The 11,411-nt window shown below is 51.4% G+C and overlaps 4 protein-coding genes across 4 annotated transcripts; 2 read left to right on the top strand and 2 right to left on the bottom strand.

Moving 5' to 3' along the window:
- Positions 1–964: 964 nt before the first annotated feature.
- On the bottom strand, positions 965–1,212 carry B0T26DRAFT_731013 (uncharacterized protein; the record flags this gene model as incomplete). The annotated part of the gene is made up of 1 exon (XM_060443031.1): positions 965–1,212. A coding segment is annotated over exon 1 (223 nt), but the record flags the coding sequence as incomplete, so codon positions are not given.
- Positions 1,213–3,993: 2,781 nt separating this feature from the next.
- On the top strand, positions 3,994–4,260 carry B0T26DRAFT_658108 (uncharacterized protein; the record flags this gene model as incomplete). The annotated part of the gene is made up of 1 exon (XM_060438840.1): positions 3,994–4,260. A coding segment is annotated over one exon (267 nt), but the record flags the coding sequence as incomplete, so codon positions are not given.
- A 453-nt stretch (positions 4,261–4,713) lies between these two features.
- B0T26DRAFT_681029 (uncharacterized protein) lies at positions 4,714–5,156 on the top strand (the record flags this gene model as incomplete). Its single annotated transcript, XM_060440591.1, has 2 exons — positions 4,714–4,819; positions 4,951–5,156. The coding sequence occupies 2 exons, from the start codon at positions 4,714–4,716 to the stop codon at positions 5,154–5,156; spliced, it is 312 nt and encodes a 103-aa protein (XP_060290203.1).
- A 3,315-nt stretch (positions 5,157–8,471) lies between these two features.
- On the bottom strand, positions 8,472–8,884 carry B0T26DRAFT_756901 (uncharacterized protein; the record flags this gene model as incomplete). Its single annotated transcript, XM_060446175.1, has 3 exons — positions 8,472–8,534; positions 8,596–8,798; positions 8,866–8,884. 3 exons carry the CDS (start codon positions 8,882–8,884, stop codon positions 8,472–8,474), a joined length of 285 nt encoding a protein of 94 aa, XP_060290202.1.
- Between the last annotated feature and the right edge of the window lie 2,527 nt (positions 8,885–11,411).

The following is an 11,411-nucleotide window of genomic DNA, read 5'->3' as shown; positions in this document are numbered from 1 at the left end:
CAAGAGCAACTTGACTGCAAGAGCTTCTCTCAAATTCTCAATGAGTCCGCTAGAGAGAAGCGATTCGCTTCCTTTGTTCAACTCTCTACAAACCCCTCGACAAACCTCTCGACAAACCCCTCGACAAACCGACAAACCCCTCGACAAACCGACAAACCCCTTGACAAACCGACAAACCCCTCGACAAACCCTTTCACAAACCCCTCGACAACTCCCTCTACAAGCTCGAATACAAAGGCAGCTAGGGCAAGAAGAAGTAATGACAAGGTATAATACGGATAATGCGGATAATGCGAAGGAAAGATACGAAGAGCTGGACATGTCTGCAACTTATAACAAGACTGTTATGTAACAAAACTGTTAATGCGTTGAGAGGCTTTTGAAGATGTGTTTTGACGGTAAGGAAGGCCTTTATTAGATTGAACTGTTGTTTTTCGGTGGTTGGTGTTCGGTAGATGGTACACATCCCGAAGAGAGGCAAATGCTACTGGTGTGAGCCGGAGAAGGCCTTGGTCACGTGGAAATGGAAGAATGAGGCCCTCAAAGCCAAGCAAGGTCCCTCCGCAAGTGCCACTATGCTACAACACAACTCTAACGGCCGGGGGAAGCTTCCATGCCGGCCCGCTACCGGCACGCGATACCCTGGCCGACACCCAGCTCTAGCCACCGGTAGAACCCATGTTGGTTACCGCCAAAGTCCCACAGTCCCTCAAGGCTACAGAGATTAACAAAGACAGTCATGTTTGACACAGACGCTATCAAGACCTCATTCAACAACTTGAAGTGGTTCACAAAGGTCTCCCCGCTCACGAGAGCGTGGCAGTACGGCGGGTCGACCGGCCACATGGCCAAATACTTCTCTAGCGGTAATATACAACTTTCTGTACGTAATAACGGCTCAGGCTTCCGGAACCTACATCTCGGGCAGGCTTCCACAACATACACCTCGGGCAGGCTTCTACAATGTAAGGAAAAGGACACCCCAAACACCAACTGCGCGCACAGGGTGCGCGCCCACCACTTGTCACCAACTGGCTAGAACACTGCCAGCTGGCATACGCTACGCCGTGGCGCCACGACCGCAGACTGATGCCCGGGCCGAACCCCTGAGCAGGTATATAAACAATGGCCCTCGCCCATCTTCCTTTGCGAGGGCCAGGTTGAAGTCTTACACCAATACAAGTCATTGCTCCCCTACCTTCTTGCCTGCATTGTGACCACCTTGATCAGGCGTACCTACCTTCTCTTACATACAACATATACCTCGGGCAGGCATACTACTGCCCCGAGACCCCGTCAACCTCGTGAGCGCTACAAACTGGCCAGAGCAGGCTTCACTGGCCGGGGCAGGCCTCACTGGCCAGTGTTGGGAATGTTAGAGTCCCAACTGTTCGATCTGGCCTTCTCCAAGAAGAAGGCCAACGCGCGCAAGGAATGGCTTGGCAACTTTTTCCCTGGCACATACCTTGACCATTCGGCCTATATCATCTAGTGGTGTGGAGGTCTTTTGATCATATCACGAGGTTTTTCGAATAGGGAGGCTGGCTGGTTATCAGTTTATTTTGGGCTGTTTGTGTGCCGCGCCATGTTTTTACCTGAGATTAAAGGACAAAACGGGTACATCCATAACAAGCCAGAGGGCAAAGGAAATCAAGGCAACACAATACTCCGCAACCGATGGCCAGCAACGTCTTCGCCCACCGTTATCACAGTCCTCACCACCTATCTATATCACACATGTTCGGCCCTCACTAGGAAGAATTTATCGAGAAAACCGTAATCTATTCATTGCCAATTTCGTCCTCGTTCTATCGCTGCCTAATCCGTAACTATTCTCGTGTTCCCATTCGTGTGCGAGGCGCGTAGAGGAAGCCAAAATCGGGTGCCAGCAAACAACTTCATTCTTCTCAGCAAGTGTCTACAGGGGGCTTTACGCTTGCCCTAGCCCCCGGGGACGTAGAAGCCAAAAGGCAAAAGTCTACAGCCAGGAGCGTGCCGACGGCAAACAGCTTGTGTACTTGGGGCTCGCGCTTGCCTTGGCTGGAAGTGACGTGGCACGGCAAAGTCCACAGCAGAAATTTGTGTCCACAGCAGAAAGTTGTGTTCACAGCAGAAAGTTGTGTCTACTCAGCAAACTTGTGTGCTCAGCTAAAACTTGTATCTACCAGCAAAACTTAGCCGAGGAATATTTAAAAAGTCGACAGCCAAGAGGGGTGCTAGCAGCGAACAACTTTACTCTTCTCAGCAAGTGTCTACAGGGCAGTCTTCGCCCTTGCCATGCCCTATTGCTGAGCTTGTATATGCCCTGCCCCTGTGAACTTGTATGTGCCCTGCCCTGTTGCTGAACTTGTATGTGCCCTGCCCTGTTGCCGACTTGTGCCCTGTTGCTGAACTTGTATGTGCCCTGCCCCTGTTGCCAAACTTGTATGTGCCCTGTTATTGCTCGACGATTCCGAGTCTTGCCTGCGTTTGTCTGCCCGTGCTTGTCTGCTTCTTGCTGCCCGTGCTGTCTGCTTCTTGCTGCCCGTGCTTGTCTGCTTCTTCCGCTTCTTGTCTGCCGCGTGCGACTTGTTCTCTTGCCCGCTCCAATCTCTAGGGAAGGAGCAGCATCATGGCTTGTTCCGACGCCTGCCTGTTGCCGCTCCTTCCTTGTAGATTGAGGAACGGGGAAAAAGGTTCTCGGGATGTGCCTTCCCAAGGCTATGCCTTCCCAATACTATTTAGGGCAACATCGCACACAAGCCCACAACTAAATTTTTACCCATTTCGGTTTCGGCACACAAGTCCACAACTAAATTTTTACCGTTGAGAGGTTCCATCGGTTTGGCAAGCAGTGCCATCTCTAATATATCCACGACGAGACCGACATACCATTGACAGCACGAGTGCTGCAATAGATATTCGACATGTCTTCGCAGTTTTCGATGGAAACTCCATCGTTAACAAACCCCTCCGAGGATTCTCTGTTGCCGCAGTCTTCGATGGAAACTCAATCGTTAACAAACCCCTCTCAGGATTCCCTGTTGTCGCAGTCTTCGATGGAAGCTCCAGCGTTAACAAGCCCCCCCGAGGATTCCCTGTCGTCCCAGTCTTCGATGGCTCCAGCGTCAAACCTCGAGGAGCCACATCATTCACTAAACAACAACTGGGCCAGCTATCTGAGTGCTCAGTATACTAGCCGAGAAGTGAGAGTTTTGACAACGGCCGTTGATGAACATGCCAGACAAGCCAACGCCTCCACCACCTCGTTGCAAAACGACCTTATACGTAACCAGCAACTTGTTACGGCCGCTCTCGCCGAGTCCAAGGCGACGTCAGAACGTAACCAGCAACTTGTCACGGCCGCTCTCGCCGAGTCCAAGGCGACGTCAGAAAAAATCACCTCCGATGTCAACAAGTTAAAGCAGCAAGTTGACCAAGGCAAGGAGGAAGTGACCAAAACGTTTTCCGAATTCGCCAATAAACTCACCCATCTCCAGCAAGACCTCGTCAGGATATACGAGAGCATCGAAGCCATTCGAAGGGGCAATCATTCCACTATCAGCAATGAAGCCGAGGCAGCTGACATGGCGACCCAACCTGGTAAGTACACACGCGTCGAAGCCCAGATGGCAATTCTAATTACTTGAACCAGATACGCAAGAGCGCCAGATTGTTGTTAGCAATTCAAGCCTCGCTGAGGCAGCTGATATGGCGACCCAACCTGGTAAGTATATACTACGTCGAGCCAAGATGGCAATTCTAATTACTTCAACTAGACACGCAAGAGCGCCAGATTGTTATCAGCAATTCAATCCTCGCCGAGGCAGCTGACATAGAGACCCAACCTGGTAAGTACACACTGCGTCGAAGCCAAGATGGCAATTCTAATAACTTGAACCAGACACTAGAGAGCGTCAGATTATTATTCAAGACAAAGGCCTAGAGCATAGCGGCACCCGTCGCTTGGCTAGCCACAATTCACCTCTTGATGGTCCAAAACGTACCCTACATCCCCAAAGCAGGCGAGACTTCAAACGCCCCTACCGCTTCCTTAATAAGGAATATAAAGAGGACAAACCGATTTCCGACGTGGCTCTTATCTGGAAGTTCATTAACAGCATCGACAACCCTGGTCTGTCGAGACATATCCAGGAGTCGCTGGCCGCTAGGCTCCCTAAGTATGTGTACACGAGAAAGGAGACGCGGAGAAGTCACCAGCACAACATCACCATATCGCGCAAACTCTCATGGGATGAATTCGAAAAGGCTCTTGCTTAAATACTAGCTATGTGAAGGGCAAGCAACCATGTGAAGGGCGAGCAGCTATGTGAAGGGCGAGCAGCCATGTGAAGGGCCATGGTTGTACACAGGCGCCATGTGAAGGGCGATAGTTGGAGAAGAGCCCATGTCGGTGCACTGGTATATCGGAATATTTGCAACTCATAACTCGAGCTGGTATCTGAGTATTTGTAACCCACAACTCGAGCTGCGATATATCTATCCGCTAGGAGGGTTAATACGCGGTACGTATTTGCTATAGACTCAAATGGAGTCTGAGATTAGAAATCGGATACTAATAGAGGAGACGGGGAAGGCTACGATTAATAATGTATCGCGGCTTCCATAAGAGCTGTACGAGTGAGCAAGCCTGAAGCGGGCTGGTCAAAGGGAGGCATTTAGCCAGGTTGCTTTGCGATGAAGAAATGTAAGGAAACCACCCTCGTAACCACCATGGCCACCGCCACCAGGGCCACCCTCGCCACCGTCGCCACTATCGCCACCGCTAACAGGGCCACGCACTATCGCCACTACCACCCTGGCTACGCAAGGATGACTCGTAACCCCTTTCACGTGTATATAGACCATGGCCTTCGCACACCTCTTTAGCTCAGGCCAGGTTGAAGTCTTACGCCAATACCAGTCATTGCTCGCCCTGCTTGTTGCTCCTATTGTGACCACCTTGATCAGGCGTACCTGCCTTCTCTTACAACCAACCCCAGCATTCTGTGGAGCCCGTGCTCCCTTACAGACAGACGACCCTAACAGTCGAGTGGTTTGTAATAGTCCTTCTCGGCCTGCCGGTTGAGCGTGAGGTCCTCCTCGACCTGCGGCTTGAACATGGAGTCTTCTTCGACCTGTGTGGGATCTGCCGATTCAACCACTTGAAAGAATAGTTTGCCTTGGTAGGCTGGCATGATTGCCAGTACCTTGTGGTGCCGCACCAAGAGATTCGCTAGGTGGTTTGTGTATCTCCACAGGCGGAGTTGTACCTAGTCTGGGCTATCGGCTTCACCGCCTGAGTGGTAATACTCGTTTATATCACTTGTTTCTTGGTCTAGGTTGATAGGCTCAAGCTTGCTGAGAAAGAGAGTGAGCCCGCGAAGGTCGTACAAGTCTTTAGCGCTTGGGAACAGGCCGGGTTGCCGAGTAAACGCTCCGCCATATTGACTAATCCATACGGTTCTAGAGATTAACTGTTAGAAAATGCTGGTCATAGGTGGGAAGTCGGCAAGCCGATCGAAATGTGTAGACCCTAGAGAGGAAATTGGAAAACTGATCGAAATGTGCAGACCCTGGAGAGGAAATCGGTGAGCCAGAAATTAGGCATTCTAACCAGTAACGCTGACGTCACGGCCACCACTTGTTGGATTTAGTCAGTTGCACGGTTGGGTAGGTTCAATTGTGTGTATTCTTGTGTGTTCCTTCAATTCCTAGCTCTCGCCCGTTCTTCTAGAAGTCTCTGTTGTGGCGCACCAGCCCCCCCCCTGCGGTGGATCGGCGCCACGACCGGGGTCAACCACGTGACTTGGCATGGGCTAATCTGACACCACTGTTGACCCCTCCGTGCAGCTGACCCCGCACTAGCCCCAATCGGGAATATAAGTCTTGGCACCCAAAAAGCGGCATGGGCCCGTGCGCTGCCCCGCCACAAAAAGCCTGCACACGAACAACTCCCTGTATATGAACAACTCCTATGTAAATTTTCCTTTGTTTATCTTGGAATCCTTAGACAATGGTATAGCTACATTAGCGATGCTTTTCCCTCTTGCTATTGACTGCCGTCATATTACAAACCACTCGACTGTTAGGGTCGTCTGTCTGTAAGGGAGCACGGGCTCCACAGGATGCTGGGGTTGGTAATTATGAAGATAGAACAAAGGGCAAGCTCCTATTGCACGGGTAATACAGTCAAATCGGAATGCCACTCAAAGTGTATGAGTGTAGTGAATGTGTATTGCTTGCTTGAAGAACCAAGCAAGAACTATCTAGGACCGTGGCTACGGTCGTCGTATATATCTATCTAAGGCGGACCAATCAGGGTTCTCCCTTACAGTGCTCAGGGCCTCCGGGGCGCTCAGTCTTCAAGGACGACTGAGCTCTCAATGGTAACTGAGCACTTTCCTGATTGGTTGTTCTTTCTGCTCAGTGGGTCTTCCCAGTCTTGGCACCCGAACGCACTGAGCGCCGCCTGATTGGCCGCACCGAGCTCATGTGGGGCCCGTCCTGCTCGCCAGTGCTGCCCAATCAGCAGTCGGCTTCCAGCGCCTCCTGCAGACTTGAGCCAGGATTGTAACACGTCACAGCTGGGATAAAGCAGTCGAAATCAGTGAGTTTGAACTTTATTCTAGAGGTTGAAGAGATTTATTAGATCCCTAAGTTTCATCGGTGGGCACCCAAGGCAAAGGGATGAGGGTCTAGGTTGCGAGTCGGTATGGCCAGTTGTATGGCATAAAATCGCTACCTGGGCCTAACATGGCTATATTCCTGCCACATTTCTTCAGTATAGAATGGAAAGTGAAGTGATGTTTTCAGATTTTGAAATATAGAGGAAGATCTAATTAGCTGTAAATAGCTAGTAAATAATATGTTTGTGGATATTCTAATCGGGGGGGTATGTGGAAGTTCAGAGAAGGAACAAGCTACAGCAGACTGTCACGGCCGGCTTGGAATGAGGGCGGAACTCCTCTATTGGGCGCTATAGACGAAGATTCTAAACTAAAGGGAAAAGGGAAAAGAAGCTCAAAAGCCTCCCGTCGCGAGATTCTTCCAGGGCGTCTCAAGGTGGGGCTCTGGCTGGTCGGGTGGATTCACCCAACTGGCGTCTGATTAGTCAGAGCGTCTGGGAGGCCTGGAGGACCAGGCCCTCACACAGACAATGAACTTGTTAGACGCCGGCTCAGGTGCCCGTAACGCCACGGCTCCCGTATTCCTCTTTGGCCAGCGAATAACAGCAGCTTTTCCGGTTCTGAAGTCTTAGTAGGGTCGGGCTTGCGGTATCGTCCAAGCTATTGCAGCTCATGGGGCATGCTATGGGCCACTTCTGCAACCGCATTGATACGTATGGGGCGTCCTCTGGCTTTCCCGAGACCGCTGGCTGACATATACCCAGTGCCCATGCGATATGCGTCAGCCACCAAAGCTCCCTTCCTGTTTGCAATACATACGTGTCTAGACTAGACGTTCTTGTTCCAGTCTACGAAACTCATATACATACTCACATTCTATTCGCTTCGTCAAGTGCGACTTCTTCACCCCCTCCCAGGGAAATAGACTTCCATGTCTGTCACCACCTGGTCCTACTTCTCACGATCTCCTTCAGGGTCCGGGATGCTATCTTTTGGAGGTACCGCACTACAAGTTCTAGGACCAATCTGCATGATAACCTCCTGTTATTGATCTTTTCCCATATTGGCCCAAGACTTTTTCGTCATAGGCCCAGAGAATTCCAAAGACTTGGATCTAATTACTCCCCCCCCGCTATCGACCCGAGACAGTCTCGCACCACGCAATCATTCCTCAAAATGCAGGAGTACGCAGAGCTTACGAGCCTCGAAGCAGCCTACATCCTGCTTCCCCAGCCGATAACGCAGACGGCTAACCCCTCAGCAGTGACGAACCAGTCTTCAGCTAATCCTGCTTGGCAAGTACAGTTTGATATCAGTATTCAGGTGGGCGGCGCGCTGTGTTACCACGCCGCCTAAGGCCAGCAACAGACATACACGCCCCTAGGACAAACCCAGTGGGATTCGTTGTGGTGCACTCTAGTACGGACGCACGGTGCTAGCGACGAGTTTGATAATTATTCTCGACAAAGTTCCTCTATAGCTGCGTTTCTCAAGCCCGCGGCCTCCACTCAGTCTTCTCCTTTTAGCTGGACGTTACCAGATCATTTTAGCTTAGTATCGAGGGAGTCGGTGCCGGAATATCTCGCAAACTCATACCCAAGGCAAAGTCAACAGGTAGCGGCGTTCTAACTGGAGGAGGGCGCCGCCTCATCGAGGGAGACCATGGACCACCATGTCCAAAACTCGCCCAGTATACCCACTAGCTCCTTCCTCGTAGCTGGACCGTCTCTTCAGACGCCGAATTTTAATGAAAATGGGCATCAAGATAGAGGACGACATGTTCAGCTCCGGCACTGCCCTGGAGTCGGGCGAGGAATTGCTCGGCAGCTACTACCCTTCCGAGGACATGGTCACAAACTACAGCTAGGGCAACGGCAACAGCAGCAGCGCATGCTTGGCCTGTTTGTAGCTTTCAATCTCGTTCAACTGGCAAGCAAGTCAGCGAATTCTTTTCTTGGTTAGTCTGGACGCGCAAAGCTTGACTTACGGCAGTCTGGGGGTTTCCCGACATCGCTGCCTGTGTATAGTGCAACCTGATCTCTTCAAAGCTCTGTTCGAGCGGATAGCCTCCGAAAAGCTGCTCGGGCGCGTCTCTGCCGGGACCGTAGCACGAGTGAATCCATGGCGGAAGCTCGGTCGTCAGATCCGTCACAATGGTCTCTGCTCTGAGATTGTACGGCGGCCCGAGATCTAAAACCACGCTCTGTCAACGCGGGTGTTTATGGAGGAGAGAGCAATCGCGGTGGCGTCTTCGAACCTGGGTGGCGCGCGCCCATTGTCTAGGTTTGTTGCTGTTCGCCGAAAGCGCCGAATCGGTTGGCGGGTTGCGGAGCGGACTTAGCGGGGTGCTCGAATCGGCAGTTTGCTGTAGTCGACGGAAGCTACAGTAGTCAGCGCAAAACGTCTCGCGAAGCGGGAGAGTTAGGAGAATTGATCGGCATCGCGGGATAGGCCGAAGAGTGGAGGGAGACAGGGAAGAGGCTTTTTGCTGCACAGTTGTAGCGAACTGCGACGGACGAGCCTACTTTTTCTTTTTTCTTTTCCTTTCTCCTTTCGGTCTTGTTTCTGCCTTCACATGCTCAACCCCCTACCATCAAACCCTCTATCCAATCACGTGTCTGTGGTCTGTTCTCTTTTTTTTTTTGGTCCGCACACCCTTCCCCTTTTTGCGTTTTATTTCACCAGATACGACCTTATTGTCGTGACTCTTTTTCCCTTCCCATTTGTTTGGACTAAGACATTAGCCTTGAATTACTTGGGCTAGTATAGCATAGCTTTACATAGTATTACTAGGCATCGCTTTGCAACTTGGTCCCAACCTATATAATAGCACAATGGCACGGCACAGCACGGCACAGGCACAGCACGGCACGGCACAGCTCAGTGAGTGATAAAGATGATGCTGGACAGAAGGGGAGTGTGGAATGCTGGAAAAAGAAGACAATTAGCCAGATAGAGATCAGACAGACAGGCGCTTACCCTTCAAATGAACGTGGGATACCGGGAGGGAGTGGTGGTATGTCTAAGTGTTACAATAGAGGATGGATATTATAAAGGTTCTAAGGCATTTCAATGGGGAATACACCTCTCTCCTTCCCTTTGGAATGGACCTCACGACGAAAAGTGATGTGCAGTGACATTATGGTTGTGTTTGCTTTCCGGTAATGACGCAGGGGTTAGGTACCTAACTAGGTTGAAGAAAAAGCCGTCAAACTCGCCCACCTCCACCCTCCCAGAGAGCAACCAATCGACTACCCAGACCCAAGGCTTAACGCCTAGTGCCAGTGGCGAACGCCCTTGGCTGTAAGAGTTGATCTCTACGGAGTTAAAGATGCAAGCGTAATATTTCGACACTGAAAGTAATACGTGTACCTAACACGTTCGCGTCACCTAGCCGAGATGGCGATAGCGGGCGTTGCAGTAGGCTTGGCTAGCGCCATTTCCCACCGTAGCTGTCTAGGGCGACGGATCTGACAAACCACTACCAACTGTGCTCCTGCCGAGGTATTAATCAACCAACATGTCTTCAGCATTCACCTCCATGACGCTGGAATGCGTTCTTGCAGATTTTCCGACGCCCAAATTCGAGGAATTTGCCAGCACATAGCACTAGCTCCGCAGCCACCGCTACACGGGCTCGGATGAAGCCCAGGGCACCTTGGGACGGCCGGCATAACTAAGGTTATAATCGGGAGTCGCCCTTTCTGATCCTGCTGTTACGTGCGGCTCAACACCGTCTTCGCAACTAGAGGCTTGTAGGCCAAATATATTAATATCAATAGGGTGGCCGTCGCAGGCACGCTGTCTATTGATGACGAGCCTGGCAGGCTTTGCGTGCTGGAGGCAAACTTCCCGCGCTCATTAGCGCCTTGTTGACAACGAAACTTTCTTAGTGTCAAGTGCGGAGCACTTTACATGCCCCCACCAGTGTGTGGTAGCCATTCTCGATTGGGGACAAGGAGGACACCTGAGGGATATCCAGCTCGCTCTGGATTACATCCAAGGAGCGTAGTAGAAGGTGGTGGTGGTGTCCGGCTATCTACCCGTAGGTCCTTGGCAGCTGGCAACGTAGGGGTCGCTTTTCGCCTGTGGCTTATTCGGGTTTTGGAGGCAAAGGGAGTCGGGTTTTTTGGACGAGACAAAGGGTGTCAGTCGCAGTCGCTCATTCGGGGTTTTTTTGGACGCGGCAAAGGGAGTCGGTCGCAATCGCTCATTTAGGTTTTTTTTGGACAAGGTAAAGTGAGCCCGTGGTAGTCGTTCATTTGGGGTTTTCTGGACGAGGTAAAGGGAGCCGGTCTGATGCAGGAACAGCCTCAATCGCGCATGCCAACAGTGGACATGCCGCCGTGCGTATCGGTAGATTACATGAGGACCTCCATAGATAAGGACGAAGGCGGCAAGTAGGGCGGTGTGCCACGGCATTACTATAATGCCGCACGCGTATCCCGCGACCAAGCACACCCACATTTTCACCCGAGCACACCTGCACTTCTACCCGAGCACACCTACAATTCTACCCGAGCATACCTTTCACACTTCCACGGAAGTATCGTGAGCAAAAGATTTCAACCCTCTTATTTTCTCTTAGAGCGACAATCCATTGAGGAAACGCGCCAAAACCCTGCCTCGCAATAACCCTGCCTCGCAATAACCCGACTGGGGCGCCAAGTAGCCGAATTCTCCCAACTCTTCCTTTTGGGCGAACGTTTGTGGGAACGCTAGCTAACCGCTTTGCCGTCAATTGAATGATCCTCCGCCGAGTTCAAGAGCAACCTCTATTCTCTCACATATCCAGAAAGCCCA

Source organism: Lasiosphaeria miniovina (genome assembly GCF_030549165.1).
Source record: "Lasiosphaeria miniovina strain SMH2392-1A chromosome Unknown B0T26scaffold_8, whole genome shotgun sequence".
Classification (NCBI taxonomy): Eukaryota; Fungi; Ascomycota; class Sordariomycetes; order Sordariales; family Lasiosphaeriaceae; genus Lasiosphaeria; species Lasiosphaeria miniovina.
Note: the sequence above shows the minus strand (reverse complement) of the source record. Positions and strands in the feature narration are given on the sequence as shown.